Raw genomic sequence first — 21,840 nt, 5'->3', positions numbered from 1 at the left:
GCCTGATGGACGGCATCCTTGAAGTGACTGGCTTGACTTTGAAGGAGCTGGGGGTGGCCACGGCCGACAGGGAGCTCTGGCGTGGGCTGGTCCATGAGGTGACTGACTGAAGGACTGAACCACCAAAGATGTGGATGGGGTGCCTTGCCTGGGGTTTGGGAGCGCGGGCCGCACCCCACTGCTGGGGGTGTTTCCATACCTTTCTCTCTTTGAGGACTGAGGGGAGCCCATTCCCCAGAAATTTTCCTGCGCTTCCTCGTGTTGCTGGGGGAGCGGGTCCCTTTCCCGCCCAAAATGGCCCCGCTGTTTCCTCTCCTCCTCCTCCTCGGAGGGGAAAGCGCTCCTGGAAGAAGAAGGAGGAGCGGGGGGGGGGGGGCGTTGCAGCGTCCTCCCTCCTCCTTCTTCCTCCTCCCCTTCGGGCGGGCGGGCGCAAGGGAAGGAGGAGGAGGAGGAGAGGGAGGAGGAGGAGGAGGGCTCCGCCTGGCTCCTGAGCCGGGGATGGGGAACGCGGAGAGCGGCGGGGGTCCCGGCGGGGACCCGGGGATGCTGCAGCCCCTGCTGCCCCCGGGGAAGGTGCCCATGCCGGACCAGGGCGAGCTGGAGGAGCGCTTCGCCATGGTGCTGGTGAGACACACCGAGAGCGAGGCAGGGAGGGAGGGAGGCTTCCCCGGGCGGCCAGCCCTTCCCGCCCCACTCCTCCTCCTCCTCCCGCAACTTCCCCAGCCCTGCATCCCTTTCTTCCCATTCTCTCCCTCTCGGGCTTCTTCTTCGTCTTCTCTCTCTCTCTCTCTTTCTTTCTCCTTCTATCGCTTCTCCTGCTTCCTCGCCTCTCGGTCCTCTCTCTGCCTTTGCTCCACGCGCTTTGTTGTTGTTGTATTTCTATGCCACTCTTAACAAGGAGTTCAAAAGGTCTCCCTTCACTACTACTACTACTACTACTACCCAGTCCATACAGTTGTGGCATCCGAGCATCTGCACTTCGGTGGGTTATTTATTAGCAGCGCTCTTGGGCACAGAAGGCGGAAAACTACAGCTCCCAGGATTATGCCACAGTATTGAGCCAAAGGGTGTCAAACTTTGTGAGCCTTTCCACACAGCCCTATATCCCAGGAGGAAATCAAGGCAGAGAATCCCAGATTATCTGACTGTGGACACAGATAACCCGGTTATCTGTGGGATTTTTCTGCCTTGATATTCCGTGTGGAAGGGTGCCAAGGCTTTCATGGCCAGAATCACTTGGTTGCTGTGAGTTTTCATGGCTGTTTGGGTATGTTCCAGAAGCATTCTCTCCTGACTTTTCGCCTGAATCTATGGCAGGCATCCTCAAAGGTTGTGAGGTCTGTTGGAAAGTAGGAAAGGGAGGTTTATATATCTGTGGAAGGTCCAGGGTGGGAGAAAGGACTCTTGTCTGTTTGGGACAGGTGTGAATGTTGCAATTGGCCACCTTGATTAGCAACAGGATTCCCCTAGGCAGGAAGCAGCTAGGCTTTGAAGCTGCAAAGCCATTAAATGCTAATCAAGGTGGTCATGGTAATTAAAGTGGTGGCAGACTGTGTCAATCCTACAACGTAGGGCCCTTCCACACATCCATATAACCCAGAATATCAAGGCAGATAATCCACAATAAGTCTCTGGTGCTGGCAGGACTGGTCGATTGACAGGTTGATAGTTCGAATCCAGGGAGTGGGGTGAGCTCCTGTCTGTCAGATCCAGCTTCTCATGCAGGGACATGAGAGAGGCCTCCCATGGGATGGTAACATATCTGTGCGTGTCCTGGCAATGTCCTTGCAGACAGCCAATTCTCTCACACCAGAAGCAGCTTGCAGTTTCTCAAGTCGCTCCTGACATGTGAAAAAAAATCCACAATATCTACTTTGACCTGGATTATCTGAGTCCACTTTGTCATATAATCCAGTTCAGTGTGGATTTTATACAGCTCTGTGGAAGGGGCCGTAGATGCACCCGAAGTCTCCTTTGAGATTACCCCAGCGCCTCTTTTTAGTCAGATCTTGGAGATGATTTCAGATTTAATTGCTCCATTGACCCCTCCCCGTTTTTCTAATTCTTACAAGTTTGTTTTTATCCCTCAGTAGTTTATTTTTAAATAGTCTGCCATCCCTGGTTGGGACAGATTCCCAAACCATCCCACTCTTGAAAGAATCTGTTCTGGGCTGGGTCAAAGTATATCGTTCCTTTCTCCTTTGTCCTCCGGGAATCACTCTTTCTGCTCCTTTATCATGGCCAGATCGGATCCTTGTCAATTCCCCATATAAATATTAGATAGATAGCTTCTTTCTTTTCTCATCCCTTCCCTTGCCCAGTCTGATGTCTCCAGATGTGCTGTGCTACAACTGCCCTCATCCCTAGCGGTGCTGGCTGGGAATGAAGAAAGCTCCCACATCTGGGTGGGTGGGGGCTTCCTGGTTAAGAGAGGCTGTGCTTTTTTCCCCCTATCCGCTCTGCACAGGAAGCCCAACACTGAGCCCCCTCCTTCCAGTGGGTTCATTTTTTCCATTTTCCTCCCTGTTTGATTCCAGGCAATGATACGTCCCCGTCCCACCCCTAAAAGCTCAGATTTCCAGGGCTGCCTTCTTGCTCCCACACTTTCTGAGCATCAGAGCCGGAAAGAGTTCCTTTTGGGACTGCAACTCCCGGGATCCTTCACCCAGGGTGCCTAGTGGGTTCTCCCACCTTGCCTAGTCAATGTCTAGGGTGGATTGTGGTAGCTGTAGTCCCAAAAAGGGACTTTGTTATGCTCTGCTTCAGATCTGTGGAAGCAACCGAGTGCCCTGCCAGGCTGCCCCCACTTCCTTCTGATATGCATCTTAATGGGATATGTGGCCCTCCTCTCCCAAGCACACTGCAGTCACCTTTCTAGACCCGTTCTTTGCTTTGTAATACTAACCATTCCTGTGTCATGAATTCTTTTTTTCTGACCTCTGATATGTAAACCCTACTTAATTCACATCCCTCCCCATCCCACACAAAACTTTGTGGCTGATCCCTTCCCCATTACAGGGCCTTGCTTGCTCATGTTGTGAGCCAGTTGTGTGCAGAGTGTCATTGGTGTGTCCTTTATTTCTGCTCCTATTGGTATGTACAAATAGCCTGGGCTGTGTGTGACTGGGTTTTGTTGTGTAGATATATTTATGTTGTCAAATCAATGCAGTTTGACCCTTCCACTGCCATGGTTCAATGCTATGGAATTCTGGGAGCTGTAGTTTGATGAGGCACAAACATTATTTGACACAAAAGGCAAAAGACTTTGTAAAACTACAACTCCCAGGATTTCACAGTATTAAGCTGTGGCAGTTAATGTGGTGCCAAACTGCATTAATTCTGCAGTATAGATGCACTCAGAAGTCTTCAGGCTCAGAGCTGGAGCCGGGAAAGCAGGTGATTTGGTTTTGCAGTTTATGATATTCACCATCTTTTATTAAATCTGCTCCTAATTTAAAAGTAAAAGGAGTTACTGTGTTGCTCTGAGTGTTCTGGGCTGTATGGCCATGTTCCAGAAGCATTCTCCCCTGACAGTTTGTCCACATCTATGGCAAGCATCCTTGGAGGTTGTGAGGTATATTTCCAATGAAGATGCTTGCCATAGATGTGGGCAAAACGTCAGGAGGGAATGCTTCTGGAACATGGCCATAAAGTCCAGAAAACTCACAGCAACCCAGTGATTCTGGCCGTGAAAGCCTTCGACAACACAAAAGGGGTTATTGCCTTATCAGTCTACCACTGTTGGTGCAGGCATTTGTCAGAAGGAAAACAGGGATGCTCATAGCGCTCTGCAGAAGCAGGGTAAAAAATAGATCCTTGATGAGGTCCTTGGACTACAAATCCCAGAATCTGGCTACTGGGTGTATTGCCTGGGGAATTTCAGGATACGTTATTCCAAAGTAAGTTCCTTAAACATTGGTAGATGATATGAAAAATGGATTATGTTGGTGCTCGGGACATCCTGAATGGGGAAATGTTCAATTTTTTGTGGATATGACAGTAAGTGGGAGGACTTTAGTTAATTTGACAGATGGGTGTATATATTTTAAATGGTATTTGATTGCTCTCTTTATAAGTGTAACCTTATATTTGGAAATATGAGCCTTCTTCAGTGGAACCTCCTCCAAGGCGAATAGGCATAGGATTCCATCTTGAAGGCATTGCCGAATTCCCTTTCATGTTCAAATGGAGTTCATAGAGGTCTTGATTTTAGGTAGACTTTATAGGACTATAAAGGATGGTTGTTACAATCATGCATTGGAATCTGGATTCGAGATTATTAAATCAGATTGATGAAAGCTTGTGTTAATGATCTTGACTGTGTTAGCATGTATGTGATACAGGTTTGATATCCCTTGTCCAAAATACTTGGGATCCTAAATGCTTTGGTTTTGATTCTAGGATATCTGTATTTGCATAGACAGGCAGTCCCCGAAGTACAGACATCTGACTTGCAAATGACTCATAGTTATGAATGGGGATGAGATAACAGGAAGTGAGAGAAATGTATCCCTCGAAAGGGAAATTCACTCCTGGAAGAGTTACCATGAGGAAAAGGTGTCTCCACTGAAGTTTTAGCACCGATCTGTGTTTCCACAACAAGCCCAATTTTTCAAAATGCAATTATCACAGGGACACACAGTGAGGGGAAATCTTCTGAACAGGGGCACAGGCAGCAAAACAAACACCACAGGGGTGTTAATGCTTCCCTATGCTATCCAAAGCATGTGTGTGTATGTGTGTGTATATGTATTTGTTATGCTGTACATACAAATTTCAACTTAAGCACAAACCTATAGACCCTATCTTGTTTGTGACTTGTGGACTTCCTGTATAAATGTATGTGAATATAAATAAATAAATAAATAAATAAATAAACTTTATTTATAGAGCACCCTAACTCCTCGAAGGGACTGTTATTGCCCCATGACCTATTATGCCCCTCCCAAAATACAACTATACTACAGTTTTGAGGGTGAAGTAAAACTCAGCTGTCACTTCAGTTTTCAGTTTGATTTGTTGTGGAGGAGGAGGAAAGTATCTTTCCTTTGCAGTGGCTTTGGCTGGTCCTGGGTTGTGATGGTGGCAGCAGACTAGTAGAATTTATTTGCAAAGGGAAGAGTAAATGGACAGTGGCTTTGTGTGAGTAATTCTGAAAAATTAGGCAAGAGGAGAATTGTTTCTCCTTGCAGGAAACACAGTGAAGTCTGGAAACGGAACTATCAATTTTCAGCAATATATACGTAATACATTTATATCCTGCCTTTTCTCTCAATGCTACTAACTCACCAACTCAATAGTGTACTGTAGAATCAGTGTAGTTTGACACCACTTGAATTATCACAACTCAGTGCTGTGGAATCCTGGGAGTTATAGTTTGACAATGCCCTTTGCCATCTCTGCCAAAGAGAGCTGATGCCTCACCAAACTACAACTCCCAGGATTTCATAGCATTGAACCATGTCAGTTAAAGAGATGTCAAACTGCTTTAATTCTACAGTGCAGATCCAGCGGACCTGTGTTTCTGCCCAAACAACACTCTACCTAATCAAGAGTGCAAGGCCCTTCAGATTTGTTGGACTGTTGCTCCCATCTTCTCTCACCATTGGCTATCCTTTCAACAACATCTGGAAGGCAATTATTTTCCATGATAACCCTAATTTCTGTGCAGAAAAAGAAATGGTAGAATATTGGGCTGTACCATTTCAAGCTGTTGCATAGAGGTGTGTGACATGCTTTTGAAATATCTACTGTGTAAAACGTTTCCTCTCTCAGCTGCTGTATCAAGACAGTGCTACATCTTTGCTTTTGCGGGGTTTGTTTATGTGCTAAAAGCTCCCCACCTGTAAAACAGTTTTAACAAAGGTATTTCTCCCCTCATCTGTCATCTTACATGGTTCACTCTAGGATTAAGCATAAAAATAAGTCAGTTTGGTAGTCTTCCCCAACTGGGGCCCTCTAGATGGTTTTGACCACAACCTTCCATCAGTCCCAGTACCGCTGTGGTTAGAAATGATGTTTATTGTAGTTCAACCATTAGGAGAGTGCCATATTGAAGAGTTATCAGGCAGAGCATTGGAGTAAAACTGGGGATGCATCTACACTGTCGAATGCATGTAGTTTGGCAACACTTTTCATTGCCATGTCTTAGTGCTGTAGAATCCTGGGAGTTGTAGTTTGATGAGGCATCAACTCTTTGGTAAGGTAAAAGTAACGGTTTCCCCTTGACATTGTCTAGTCGTGTCCGACTCAGGGTGGTGGTGTTCATCTCCATTTCTAAACCGAAGTGCCCATAGACACCTTCATGGTCATGTGGCCAGCATGACTGCATGGAGCACCGTTACCTTCCCACAGAAGTGATACCTATTGAAGTGGTACCTACTTGCATTTGCATGTTTTTGAACTGCTAGGTTGGCAGAAGCTGGGGCTAACAGTGGGAGCTCATAGCGCTCCCCAGATTCAAACTGCTGACTTTTTGATCAGCATGTTCAACAGCTCCGTGGTTTAAGCCACTGCGCCACCGGGGGCTCCGACTCTTTGGTAAAGAAGGCAAAATTTAAGAATGCAAATCCCATGATTCCATAGTATTGAACCATGGTAGTTAAAGTGGTATTAAACCACATTCATTCAAAACACACTGGGGGAAGGGAAATGGGTCCAATCCCCACTCAGAAGTTTTTGAGAAACATTGGAATTTGACTATCTTTATTTAGAGTCAAAGTTCAGCCCACCTATGTGCTCAAATGAAATACCTTATGGGACAGCACTAAGTGCACACTTTCTGCAAACTAAGGTCCTGTGCGACCCTCGCCCCCAATTCCTGGATTTTGCGGGAATTTTCCTCAGTCCCATGATCTTTCATAGCAAAATTCTGACACATGAGATGTGAATATCTGAGACTCTTGATGAGCTATTCATGATGCTGCTTGTACTTTCTTTGAGGAAGGAGGAGGGGGAAGATTTTGAGGGGATTTTTTTCCTGGCTCCAGAAAGTATTTTGTGACAGGAAGCTGACAACATGTGACACATAATTCCCTCCTTACTCTACTGTTTGCCGTTGACGAGATTGGTATTCGAACAGTCTGAACTCAGACACAAAAGGGAGTGTAGTGTTTTAAAAAATAACACATAATATTGTGTCCTTAACACACAGTGAGTTCAGAACGTATCTTTATAATTGCATTTATTTGTTTATATAATTTAATCTCCTATCTGTCTGCCAAGAATGAGATTAAAAGCATTAAGAGTTTCAAAATGCTTGTATTTTTGTCTTATTTTTACTCCCACTCTTTCCCATCCCATGAACTTTACAGCTTGGGAACATATCCCTTGCCACTTTCAAGTATCTCTGTACATAAGAAAAAGAAATTTGCAGCATAACTTTTTGTGTACTCCAATCCAATTTTCTCATTGAGTCTCAAAAGTGCTACAGAATTCCTTGATATCAATGCATCCTATAGGAAACAGGGAACCCAAAGTGAAGGGAGAGGTCAGGCATGGTTGGCAAGCCATTGTGAATTTTGTGTAATTGTATGTATTAACTTATCAAAACAGTCAAAGCACAGGGCGTAGTGAACAATAATGATAGTAACACCACCAACTAAGCAATGAACAATGGACTATCATGAATGCAATCACAAAATAAAATAAGGAAACTTGGTACAATTGTTTCAAGGTAAACATTAATATATAAAAGAAAAGTAAAAATATAGAAGGCCCTATAAAGCAAATGTGAAGATAGCTATATATTAGGACACTTCTGAATAATAGTTACTCGGAGTCTTGGTGATCTAGATCCCTTGATGGTCCTGATCTGGGCGGGAGGGGGAGAAGAGTATCCTTTCAACCTATGCTTTGGGGGGAGGCTCACATTTCTCTCCCCAGTTTGAGATTTATGACAACACTAGCCAATTAAGCTTGTTTTAGGAGGGAATATTAGCCTGGTGGATCCACTCTCTTTTAAAATTATTAAAGTATCCTGCTAGCAGACTGTTATACCATAATTCAGAGTTTGAAAATGTTACTGTTTTGGGCTACAGTTCTGAGAAATCCCCTGATCCCTCTCTAAATCTCCCAAGAGTGTGGCCAAACAATCATGCCACCTGAAGGTCTAATACAATGGTTTCCAACCTGTGGTCTGTGGACCACCAGTGGTCAGCAAGACCTAAAATATGGTCTGCAGCCTCACAGTTACTATATGTTGCAACAAGAGCGACTGGTTTCCCAAAACCTTTTTATAGGGCCAAGGCTTATTATGGTTTTCTGTAGGCAAACAGATGGCGACTACTGGATGGCATATGTTTGGTATCAGAAACTAGAGCTGATGTGGTCTATCCAATTTAGTTTTCTGAATCAGCACCCCAAATAACCAAACCAAATCTAAGGTTGACCAAAAATTGATTTGAAACCCTTTTGGTACTAATGTTGGAGAGCGGTCCCGGGTCAAAGTGATCCCTGGTTAAAAAAAAAAGGTTGGGAACTACTGGTCTAATAGTAACTGCAGGTCTCTTTGGAGCTGGTCCAAATGACTATTTTTTTCAGCCTCTGGGTCACAGCCCTCTGCACACTTTTCTTACTTCCAGAGGGCAACAGAGGAGCTAGTTTGCATGCCATGTGGACATGTATATGCCTTGAAATTGACTGTCAACTTATGACAACCCCATGTGTCTCAATGAGTTGTCCTAAGCAAGGAATACTTGGAGACGGTTTTGCCAGTTCCTACCTCTAAAATATAGTTTACAGAGTCTGGTATTTGTTGACACTGTCCTGTCCAAGTACTAACCAGGGCTGGCCCTGTTTAGCTTCCCAAGACAGGAGGGATGTGGCACCTTTAGGGTATTTAGGCCATTGGTATTCAGGGCAACTATTTGGTCTTTAAATTGAAAATTCCTCCGTTAGAACTGCAATATGCACACACACATGCCTGTACACAACACTTAGCAAAGGGAAAGAAGTGTAACTATAGTATTCCAGCTGTGTGTGAATTACATAGTCCACCATTTAATATCTGTATTATTGTTTAAGATGCTGGTACTGTGCTGCCTTTAAAAGCTTCAGATGGCTTGGTCCCACCCTTCCTTGGGGAGTCTGTGACCTCCTAGCCTTTGAAATAGGCTGGAGAAAAACAGGGATTTGAAAGGTCACTTCATGCAATGACATTTTCTGGGGCTTTGAGGCATTCTTAGTTGGACCTTTGGAAATCCTTTCCCAGTGAGGCTGGCAAGGCTTTATCAGCATTTAGAAATGTACAGGGTTAGTCAAAATGAATAGGCCAATTCGGGTACAATTAATTTTCTTATTGGCCTATTCATTTTGACTAACCCTGTATTTCAAATTTATTTGCAATAGGGGTGTAGCTGTAAGGTGTGGTGGAGGTGCCTTCTCACATAGGATTTTTGTTGCTTTCACTCCCCAAATGTCTAGCATTGCAGTAACTCAAAACTATGAATGATCATATAGAAAAGCTGTTTAGGCACCCAAAAGGGAAAAAATAAGGCAAATTTACCAAGATGATGTGAACAGCTGTGAATTTATGATGTTGTGTTGATTGTTTAATGTCTACTTGTAGGTTTTGTTTTGCACTTGTATTTTTGCATGTCACACCTTGAGTGTTTTATGAGCCACCCCGAGCCCCTCTAGGAGATTGTGGTGGGATATAAATAAAAGATTGTTGTTACTATTATTATAAACACAAAAAATATAAATGTTCTAAATGTGAATAATGTTCATTGTCACCTTGTTTCTGATACTAGAAACTTGGGGACTGATTTGAGGGACAATGTCCTAATTTTGCTCTCCTTATAGCTACAGCTCTGGTTCACAACCTTTTGCATGCACATAACTGAAATCCCTCAGCACGGATCTAGCAGAATGTGGAGGGAATTCCTGTTCAAACCTCACCCTGTACACCCCCCCCCCCCCCAAAATAGATCTAAAGGGCTGTGTAAATGCTGTGAAGCTGACTTTCAGGCAGCATAGTTCTATGGGAGGAAGAAGGACAACCTATTGATATTGGGACCTTATTTTTTTATTGTATCAGGAGTGAACCAAGGGTACAGTTGTAATGTATTTTTTTTTTTAAAAATTCACCACAACGTTTTAAAACATGGCATTCTATTAAATGTCCTTTGACCAGTAGCTGGCCACTTGGAGTGCCTCTGGTGTTGCTGTAAGAAAGTCCTCCCTTGTGCATGTGGCAGAGCTCAGATTGCATTGTAGTAGGTCTATGGTTTGCTCTTCTCCACACCCACATGTCGTGGACTCCACTTTGTGGCCCCATTTCTTAAGGTTGGCTCTGTATCTTGTGGTGCCAGAGTGCAGTCTGTACAGCACCTTCCAGGGTTCCCAGGTTTCTCTGTACCCCGGAGATATTAGCCATGGATTGAGGTTTTAAACTGCCACTTTTGGACTCTCGCTTGCTGAGGTGTTCCTGCAAGTGTCTCTGTAGCTCTGGCTGATATCCGAACAGGAGATGGGCTGGAGATGTCACTGCCTTGGTCCTTTCACTATTGGCTGCTACTTCCCAGCGGATATCAGGTTGTGAAATACTGGCTAAGCAGTATAATTTCTCCAGTGATGTAGGGTGCAGACACCCTGTGATAATATGGCATGTCTCATTAAGAGCCACATCCACTATTTTAGTGTGGTGAGATGTGTTCCACGCTGGGCATACATACTCAGCAGCAGAGTAGCAAAGCACAAGGGCAGATTTCTTCACTGTATCTGGTTGTGATCCCCAGGTTGTGCCAGTCAGCTTTCATATGATATTGTTTCTAGTGCCCACTTTTTGCTTGATATTCAGGCAGTGCTTCTTGTAGGTCAAGACTGCACCAAGGTAACTCCCAGGTATTTGGGTGTGCTGCAGTGCTCCAATGAGATTCCTTCCCAGTAATCCTCAGAGCTCAAGATGCTTGTCTGTTCTTAAGATGAAAAGCACATGTCTATTTAGAAACCAGCTGGTTTTCCCTGTAATAGGCAGTAAGGGCACCTAGAACTTCGGAGAGCTTCTGTTTAACCATCTCAAAGCTCCCTGCTTGAGCAGTGATGGCGCAATTGTCAGTATAGATGAAACTCTCTGCAGATGCCACCATATGCAGTCTTAACAGTTAAAGTCAAACTGCTGTAATTGTGCAGTGAGAATTGTGCAGTCATGTTTTGAATAACTCAGATTGTGGACCTGAGACTAACCAAAGGAAATTGAATGGTGGGATACTCCACATATGCAGGGTGTTGCTTATGTGTGGTGCCATGTTGAGGATAGAACCACTCTAAAAAACTGTAAAGCAGGCATGTGCAAACTTTGGCCCTCTGGGTGTTTTGAACTTCAACTCTCATAATTCCTCCTAACAGCTTCAGGACCTTTCCTTTTGCCCCTCAGCTGCTTATCCCATTGAACTACCGGGGGCTCCTCCCTTAATGAAATGAAGGGACAGGAATACCATAGAACGCACAGAGAGGACATATTTTGTGGAATGTGGATAAATGAAATCTTGGATACCAGTCCCATGGAAACGGGTTGTTCTGTGAATAAAAATGTTATAATTGTATTGTGTGAAAGATACCTGACGCAGTTATTGCTCTAGCTACAAGTGTTGGCTGACTTGATTGTGCAGTAAGAAGCAATCCAATTCTGTGCTGTGTATTAATTTCTTAATATGTAAGACTAATTGCTGAAATGTATTTCCCACCTTTCAAACAAATGACTAGCTTATGTTCAGAGCCTCTAGGAGGCAAGGTAAGGCAGCCATGTCAGATGGCAAACAAAACTGCAGCCAAATCTGAGCCACTGTTGCCATTTCTACCTTCCATATAGAATCCAGATTATCTGCTTTGACGTGGATTATATGACAGTGTAGACTTGTATAATCCAGTTCAAAGCAGATGATATGGATTATTTAATTTGACAATCTGGAGACCTCCCCCCCCCCCCCATGGTGCAGTGGGTTAAATCACCAAGCTGCTGAACTTGCTGACCGAAAGGTTGACGGTTAAAATCCGTGGAGCAGGGTGAGCTCCCACTATTATGCCCAGCTTCGGCCAACCTGGCAATTTGAAAACATGCAAATGTGAGTAGATAAATAGGTACTTCTCTGGTGAGAAGGTAACGGCGCTCCGTGCAGTGATGCTGGCCACATGACCTTGGAGGCGTCTACCAACAACACCAGCTCTTCAGCTTAGAAATGGAGATGAGAACCACCCTGCAGAGTCGGACATGGCTAGACTTAATGTCAAGGGGAAACCTTTAACTTTTATGGCAGTGTAGAAGGGGCCAGAGAAGAATAGGAACAGATGTTGCATTTTAGCAAATTCACCCAGAATTTCTGTGATGTTGTGTTTTGCCTTAAATTGGAGAAGGGTAGTATTAACCCCCAAAGAACCAAATGTGGGAAAGGGCGAGTTCGCAGATACAGAGAGCTGAGATTCCTTAAAGGTTTGGATTAAAATGGTACAACATAAACTACAGATTTGGGTAGGCATAGTTTCATCTCACATGTGAAAGTTCATTTGAACAGCCATGAAGGCAAGATCTGTGGCTGGCTTTTTCTGCACAGAAGCTTTAGTCTACAAACTGCTTTGTAATTTTTGTTGGGGAAAATTTCCCATTGGAATCAGAGGGGTGTGTGTGTGTGCATTAAAGTAAACACTGCATGCAAACCAACATTTTAGGGACTGTGCTGCATAAAAAGGTTTGGTCTCTTTCTCTTTGCGTCTTTCTTTCTCTCGCTCTCTCTTACTCAAAGACAGAAAGAACGCAAAGAGAAACCTTATTCAATGGAATCCAGCTGCCTGGCTGGGTTGTGTTTCAGAATTTGGACTTCCGGTTTGAGATTTCAAAGGGAGCTGTCTCTGGCAAGGGACTAAATTTCCCACACAGCCGTAGACACAGTTACTAACGGGATGACGTTATAGCAGCATATGGCATCCTTCCATGCACAGTTAATTCTGTACAACGTTGGGTAGAGAAGGGTGGAAATAGCTATCGGTTTCCTCTCGGCTGCTTTCCAAAGAGAGTGAGTGAGAGAGAGAGAGAGAGGCTCATGCAAAGTCCCATCTGGAAGAAACACCCAAGGCTTTATTCTGGCAAGGGGGCTCAAATTCCTTCCCATTCAGAGGAGGAACGGAAACTGCCATCGAGGGGGGAAAACGGCAGGCCACAACACAGCTCTGCTGAGAAACCCAGAAAGATTCACTGCAAAGCAAAACGGAGCAACAAGAGAACCAGTTTGGAAGTTCTGCCCAGTAGGATGGGTTGCCAAGTCTCAATGGGGACCTACATGACCAGGCCCCAGTATGGCGGTGCTGCTACGATTGCAGCCATGTTGCATCACTTCCCAGGAAACTGTATGTCATCAAGGGGAAGGGCTTGTTTAGCAGAGGAAACGACTTCAGAGAAGATGGGAATGTGCCCAAGATAGCAATCGAAAGGCTGGGCTCAAGGCCGTATCCCTAATCCTGAGAAGAAGTCATTTTGTGGATTAGTCTTGTGGATTATATATCTTTTCTGGCATATATTCTTTACTTGGAGGATGTTGGGGAGACTGTACCTTGTGGGTCCTCAGCACACATAGTCACTATCCTTCCTTCCCAGGAGCCCACAAAAATGGCCTTATGTGCTTAGAGTCAGTATCCTTGAAGTGTGCCCCCGAATGTTCCCAGGCCCCCCAAGTCAAAACAAACACCAATTTTCATGTGATGTTCCTCTCCAGCCAGGCAAAATTGGCCACAGATCTGACAATTTACTTATACCTCTCAAGCACCCTCAACAAATAAATACACAAATAAGTGCACATATCTGTTCGGGAAAACTATCCTAAAATATACAGCAGAGTATTCGAAAACAAACAGGATACAAAAGTTGAGCATTCAGTTCACAGCTAGCAAAGCGTTAAGTGCCGTGTAATGTAGCTGTAAAGAATTAAGAGCTTAGGAGGCAAACATGCAAAGTCCAATCTTTAAAAAATCGCAAAAGGTTTATTTAAAGTAATAAGGAACTAACTACATTTCTTTGTGGTGAAGAACTGGATCTGAACTACTCTAACACCCATCTCTTCTAAGGTTTCAAAGAGAGGGAAGAAACACTAATCACTACATCTCTCTGACACACAAGCAGAGAGAGATCTCAAAGCATACAGCACATACTCTCCATACTAAAGGGTAAGAAGTCAGAAGTCAGATTCAAAATGCTTGCAGTAGAGAAGTATCAATATTAAAGAACCAATCAGAATGAGAGCAGAAAGAGAGAAAAATATACATTCCCCACTGTCATTCAGGAGACATGGGCGAAGGGAAACCTTTAGTCCAGTGGTCCCTAAACTAAGGCCCGTGGGCCAGATGCGGCCCTCCAAGGTCATTTACCTGGCCCCTGCCTTAAACTTTAGACTTAGGTTTGCCCTAAGTCTGAAATTACTTGAAAGCACACAACAACAATCCTAATTAACGTGACTATTTCATCATCCAAAAGTAGATCTACACTTCCTATTGAAAGATGGGCAAGTTCATGTTGGTGAAAATTATTCATCATTTTGAATTGCTTTGTCATTCATTCATTCATTCGTTCATTCATTTTGCATTACAGATAAGATATGTGGAGTGTGTATAGAAATCAGTTCATATTTTTTTTCCAAACTACAGTTCAGCCCCCCAACAGTCTGAGGAACCGTGAACTGGCCCCACTTTAAAAGTTTGAAGACCCCTGCCTTAGTCTATACTCATCTAACTAAACCATTCCTCATGGAGGACTTGAGATTTGGGCAGTGTGGGGTTGAACTCCAACAATATCAGCCAAAATAGCAGCTGGAAGTGACATGGCATCACCCGCAATGCACTGAAATGTGACACTGTAGCTCACCAAGGGAGTGGCCCTTCACAGTTGCCCATCCCTGGGTTTGGGCATGAAAAAGTATATGAAATGAAATCTGGGAATAGAGAAATAGGATGTAGCAAGTTCTAGCAAGAGGATCAGATGTTAAGAAGCTTGGCTATGGCCTTATACAAATGGGCCCTCCCTTTTTCACCGTGTCCTGTCATTAAATGTCTCAAATCTGCCACCAGCCTGTCGCGAGGGTGTAATTAATGAGTGAAAATAGCAATTGAGGAAGAATTACATACCGGCTGCATCCAATTCTAGGTTGGCAATTCTCAGCTTGTTTGTTGCTAAGTGAAGAGGAAATGTTGATGAAGATGTTTCAATCCATTACATTGGGGGAGGGGGGGGGTTGGTGGCAACAGGCTGAATCTAATATTTGAAAGGCAGTGCTTCCTATTTTTTGCTTGCTCTTCTCTGAATCTGTCATTTCTTTTACATTTGTAGTTTGACAAATGCAGCCACTTTTAAGAGTTTTATGGTGTTTTAATAAGTAACCTCACTGGAAATACTGGTGTTGAGGAACCTGATTTGTGAAATCAGATCAAATCAGATCACCCAGGTTTGCCATGTAATACATTCCCAGATCGCTTTAGTCCAGATGCTGAGTTTAAAGACACACCCCTTCTCCGTCTCTCTCACTGTGCACCAAAAACAGAACACATCCCTGGTCAAACTGTCTTTCCTGTTTTTTGGTATTTCTGGCATTTCTCCGGTGACTTCGGCAGATATGGAACAGAAATTCAGTAGGTACACCTTTTCTCCAATTGGCAGTGAAAAGTGCTTTATTTATTGAATTTCTGCTTGTAATGTAGCTGCTTAATGGCACAAATTCCCTGCCAGAAAAAGTGCCCGCAACCTATACAGCAATTTGGGATATCAGCAGTTGCCAAGTTACAAACATCCAACTAACATATGACTCATAGTTAAGAACGAGTGTGAGAACGTTAAGTGAGAAGAATCTACTCCTCAGAAGAGAAATTCACTCCTGAAAGAGTTATCATGGGGAAAAGGTGTCTCCACTGAAACTTTATCATCAATCCTTGCTTCCACAACAACAATTCTTCAAAATCCAGTTGTCACAGAGACAGAAAGTGAGACGAGATCTTTTGAACAAAGGCACACTGGCTCCCAGTTTACTACTAGGCAAAATTTAAAGTGCTGGCCATTACCTTTAAAGCTCTAAATGGTTCAGATCCAGACTACCTGGCCAACCGCCTCTCCTCATATGAACCTGCTTCGATCATGCGTTGGCACATAGTGACTAGTGAAGGGGAAGCCCCACTCCTTCATCAGCCTCATGCTGTTCCCATGTAAAGGACTGACCGCCAAGGTGGAAGTCCCACCCTGCCCACGGGCCACAGGAAAACCTTTTGCAGGCCACATCTGGCCCATTGGCCATATGTTGTACAGACCTGCCTTAAGGCATTCGGTGCATTCAATGCAAGTTTCAGACCAGAAATATATACGGAACCATAAATTGCCCTTCTCTGTCATAATCATACAGCTTGACTTTAGGAGAACAGTCATCTTGTCCTTCATGCTCTCTAGATATATCATACATATACTGTATATACTCAAGTACAAGCTGAGGTTTCTAGCCCTTTTTTAGGCTGAAAAGGCCCCCCTCACCTTATATTCAAGTCAAAGTTATTTATTATTTTTCTGTTATTGTTATTACTATTATTATTACATTTATTATTATATTCTATTATTATTATTATTACATTTGTTATTGTACTCTATCATTACTATTACATTTACATTATTTTACTCTATTACATTTATTATTTTACTCTATTATTATTATTTTACTCTATAATTGTATTTATTATTTTACTCTATTTCTTATTGTTATAATTACATGTATTATTTTACTCTATTATTATTGGAAGGATACGTGAGCACATATACATTGAAGAAGGTTATAATAATGGTTTAGTCAAAGTTGGACAGTCTTATCTCAAATTGCAGTTTTATGTAAATATTCAAAAACATTTAACCTACTGATGCCTCAATTAATGTAATGTTATTGGAATCTAGATTTTGAAATTTACCAGTAACTGCTTCATTTCCCACCCTCGGCTAATACTTGAGTCAATGGTTTTTTTCCAGTTTTTTTGTGGTAAAATGAGGTGCCTCGGCTTATATTTGGGTCAGCTTTTACTTGAGTATATACGGTACATAATTTGGTTGGTGAGATTGGGGAATATGAGAGACAGTTGTGGATCTTTCAAGCAGAGTATTGCATTCACTTGGCAAAGCAGAAGTTGGCAGCAACCAGTCCCGTGACCACCTACATGGGTACAGGATCTGGCAGAGAAAATAAGAAAGTCTTTTTGCAAAAGACAAATATGTAGTTTCCCCCTACAATACTTGTCCAGGGTCTTATGGGACTGAGACAAAGAAGTACATTAGAATGGTTCCAAAAGATAGAGGATGTGGAAAGCAAACAAACAGGAATTCTGGAAGCATGCAAACCAGCAATTAGCAATTGTAGGTTGCTAGCTCTTAATAGACAAACAGCGTAAATATAGTGGATTTGTGTGCTGTTGCGTAATATCATTAGCTTTCAACACCAATTTTAGGCAATATGGAATTGATTTTATTTGGCAATTAGAAGAGAGAGAAAAAAGAACAAGGAAATTTTGCCTAAATGCGTCCAAGGCAGGACAAGGTTGCCTCCATATTTAAAAGTTCTGCACCTTCATCTTGTATTGACCATATAATGTTGCATGTATTTGCTTTTTTGGAACAGTTTATTTGCATTCACCAACTGCAGGAAGGAACAAAGAATTATGTCTGTCACTGAAGCTCTGACCTCTGCCCATGGGAAATCCTGCTTAGTTTCCTCTATGGCTCCTTAGATTTCATCAGAAAGGCCTCACACAAATGTTTGCACCATTAAGGAATTGAAAACGTGACTGCATCTCCTCCTCTAGTCCAAAAAAACGGAAGCCGAGATTTCAAAAATTGAGAATTCTGTGCACAGTTCCAAATTAATTATATAAAATTTGCATAGACATGGAGGAAGAGAGGGAGAGAGGATCCATGCTCACATTGCCTCCCACCTCTTATACTTTTTTGTGTGTGTCAAGAGTGACTTGAGAAACAGCACTTCTGGTGTGAGAGAATGGACCGCCTACAAGGACATTGCCCAGGGGCCACCTGGATGTTTGATGTTTTACCATCCTTGTGGGAGGCTTCGCTCATGTCCCTGCATGGGGAGCTAGAGCTGACAGGGGGAGTTCAACTCACTCTCACTGGATTCGAAACACTGACCTGTTAGTCAGCAGTCCTGCTAGCACAAGGGTTTAACCCCCTGCTCCACCAGGGGCTTTGTTATACCTTATTGCTTGGTCTTGATGTGGTAGCAAATATGTGACCAAACTTATTAACCAAAAGGCTGCAGGTTTTAATTTGGGGAGCGGCGTGAGGTCCCACTGTTAGCCCCAGCTTCTGCCAACCTAGCAGTTAGAAAACATGCAAATATGACTAGAAAAATAGGTACTGCTCCAGCAGGAAGATAACAGAGCTCCATGCAGTCATGCCAGCCACATGACCTTGGAGGTGTCTACGGACAACGCTGGCTCTTCGGCTTAGAAATGGAGATGAGCACCAACCCCTAGAGTGGGACTTGACTGGATTTAATGTCAGGGGAAAACCGTTACCTACCTTTACCTTCAGGTGTTCACTTCCTACAGAGAAAACAGCTGCTGAAGGCACCTCTGCAGTGCAAAGAATGGGTTAGCAGAGAGGCTGTGCAAGATGCAAATACTGTGAGGTCTGTAGGAGCGTTATTATCTGAGATGGTATCTGTGTGGTGGATATAAACTTCTTTCATAGTAGATTAAGTCTGAAAGCCCATGAAATGATTACCTTGCTAAATGGACGTAGGCCTGGATCTTTTCAGTGATTAGACTGGGGACCACCTGCAGAACATCGTTCTTGCCTTTTCTTCTCTTTCAGAATAAAGGACAGGATATAAATGTATTCAGTAAATATACATCACTCTTATAAATAAACACATGAAATTTACTAGTCTGCAATTTTTTATTGGCATGGAGGAAACTGGAATAGACACGACAGAGAACTATATGTTTGTACTGAGTACAGAGGATGAGGTTTCCCCTCTCTTGGTGGATGCAGAGAAAGGATTCATTCACCTGGGATTCTTTGATAGCCTTCCATCCTAGTACTAGTAATTAGGTCGTATGGGATCTGGTGCCTTTTGGGTTTTCTGCCTACATTGATGCGTACCCTTTTTGCATTGAACATGAGGAAGAACTTCCTGACTGTGAGAGCTGTTCAGTAGTGGAACTTTCTGCTGCGGAGTGTGGTGGAGGGCTGGAGGCTCCTTCTTTGGAGGCTTTGAAACACAGGCAGGATGGCCATCTGTCGGGGGTGCTTTGAATGTGATTTTCTTGCTTCTTGGCAGGGGGTTGGACTGGATGGCCCATGGGGTCTCTTCCAACTTTATGATTCTATGTGGAGAGAGAGAGAAAGGACAAGTGAGCAGGAGGAAGTTTAGGAAGTAGAGATAGCAGAAGGCAGCCAGGGAGAGGAGATGTCACTGCCTAACATCTGCGCTGGATGAGAGCTTCTTTTTCCGTTTCGCTAAAAATCCCACAGGCTCGTTTTTTGCTTGTTCCTGATTTATGAAACACAGTGCTTTCTGGCTGTCGGTAAACATAGACCGATTAGTACACGTTAGTTTTCTAATGGGCTAGCTACACATCACACACATGTATGTAAAAAAATGAGAAAGGGATGATTTTAAAAAGAGGAGCACTATATGTTTTATTAAAACTTCATGTTTGCCGTATTTGCATACAACATTGCCTTCTTCTGCAAATTGTTTGTTTCTTTTAAAAATAAATAATGTTTGTAGATAGTGTTAGCCCAGACATGGGCCAACTTGGGTCCTCTAGGTGTTTTGGACTTCAACTCTCACAATTCCTAAGAGCCTAAGGCCCTTTCTTTTTTCCCCTCAGCCGCTTAAGTGGCTGAGGGGGAAAAAGAAGGGGCCTGAGGCTCTTAGGAATTGTGGGAGATGAAGTCCAAAACACCTAGAGGACCCAAGTTGGCCCATGTCTGGGCTAACACTATCAGTAGGCAGTGTGAAACTAGTCTTTCAGGTAGGAGATGCTTGGGGACAGCTCTGACAGCTTTGCGACTGCTCCTTTTCTCTTTTTTATGTATACACATATTCTGTTATTGGATCTAAAGACAAAGTTTTATATGTTCTGCAGTCTGTTTAAGATAGTATATGGAGCTCGATGATGGGGTGGGAGGCTGTTCCAAGGTTACCCCCATGTATTTCATAACTCTCTGAAGAATAGAAACTAGGGCTCACAAGCCTTTCAACCTATACATCATACTGGCTCTTGTAGATAGGTCTACAACCTCACCAATCCAGTGCCTGAGAATCTTTGAGCTGTCTCACATATTATATATATCAACATACCTTTTGCCACTGTAAGAAAAGACATATAGTATGGGATACATGGTGTATTCATGTTTGCTACATGATGTCAGAACCACATGATTTATTTTGTGTATTTTGTGTCTAAGTGGTAGGGGAGTGCTCAGCGTGTCAGCGGTTCAACCATTGAGCTGCTGAACTTGCTGACTGAAAGGTGTGTCTAAGCAGTAGGGGAGCACTCAATACAGTGGGGAAGCGGGTTAAACCACTGAGCTGCTGAACATGCTGACCGAAAGGTCAGCCGTTTGAATCCGGGGAGTGGGGTGAGCTCCCACTGTTAGCCCCACCTTCTGCCAAGCTAGCAGTCAGAAAAAATGCAAATGTGAGATCAATAAGTACCGCCTCATTGGGAAAGTAATGGTGCTCCATGCAGTCATGCTAGCCACATGACCTTGGAGGTGTCTATGGACAATGCCAGCTCTTTGGTCTAGATATGGAGATGAGCACCACAGCCCAGAGTTGGACACAACTAGACTTCATGTCATGGAGAAACCTTTACCTTTTCTTTACCTATAAAATGGGGCAAAGACGGGGAAAATCAGCTTTATAATATGGTTTTCTGTGATGACACTTCACAGCAAGTTCCTGCCAATCCTAGATGTCTGAAAAATATGTGTGTGCATTGCCACATTTTCAAATAAACGTGATGGGCTTAAATACCCTAAAAACACAGGTCAAATACAAGGCCCATGGATCAAATTTGGCCTACTACGTCATTTTATGTGGCCTACGAGACTGTAATTGCCAGTGAAGAATAGTTACACATATACTGTCTTAAAGTTACAACCGGCCCTTTGAAGGCAGTCATAAGGCTGATGTGGACCTTGGTGAAAATAAGTTTGACATCATCTTATTTTGGCCAGCCCTTGTTAGTACTTAAATGAGAGGCCCCCAATGAATATTATGTACAGAAGGCTTTGTTTCAGAGGAAGGAAATGGCAAAACCACCTCTGAGGATTCCTTGCTTAAATACCTGTGAAAATCATGGGGTCATCCTAAGTCAGTGGGTGACTTGAAGCTACATACACAAGTTATTAAAAGATCCTAAATACCTTAAAGGCAGCTTACCAAGCTGTCATAAATTGGCAGGTGGCTCGAAGATACACACACAGAGATGTAATGAAAACCTGTGAATTAGCTGAGATTGACAAATTGCTTATGTTGATTAAGAAGAAATCTTTGAAGAGCTTTAAGAAAGGTTGGGTTTTGTTTATTACCTTTTCACAACAGTGATGGGGACATTTGCAAACTGCGGGTTCATGAATCAGCAGACTGCTGTCAAAAGTAGCAGTGTGATTGACTATATATACTTGTATAATTCAAAGCAAGTAAACTAATAAGGAATAAAAACCATCCAACAGAGAGTGGCAAGATTTTAGAATTTTGTGTGTGTGTGAATGTATATATACTTCATTTTTATCTTTTTGTTATTTTGATACTTGTTTAGTTGTAGTCTTGTAATAAGCAAATATAAGGTGATTATATAGTTTTA

At 43.2% G+C, this 21,840-nt stretch overlaps 1 protein-coding gene across 5 annotated transcripts in view; it reads left to right on the top strand.

Annotated features, from left to right (window-relative positions):
- Nucleotides 1-447: 447 nt before the first annotated feature.
- FMNL3 (formin like 3) overlaps nucleotides 448-21,840 on the top strand; it is a 108,323-nt gene continuing 86,930 nt past the window's right edge. For all 5 annotated transcript variants that reach the window (XR_010909245.1, XR_009630699.2, XM_067463881.1 and 2 more), the window contains exon 1: nucleotides 448-624. Coding sequence is in view for 3 of the 5 variants with exons in the window: in XM_067463881.1 (XP_067319982.1) it covers nucleotides 499-624 (126 nt within the window). In the remaining 2 variants the exon portion in view is untranslated. The remainder of the gene's footprint in view (nucleotides 625-21,840) is intronic.

This window comes from Anolis sagrei, chromosome 2, assembly GCF_037176765.1.
Source record: "Anolis sagrei isolate rAnoSag1 chromosome 2, rAnoSag1.mat, whole genome shotgun sequence".
Lineage (NCBI taxonomy): Eukaryota > Metazoa > Chordata > Lepidosauria > Squamata > Dactyloidae > Anolis > Anolis sagrei.
The sequence above is the reverse complement of the archived record's forward strand: the minus strand, read 5'-3'. Positions and strand labels throughout refer to the sequence as shown.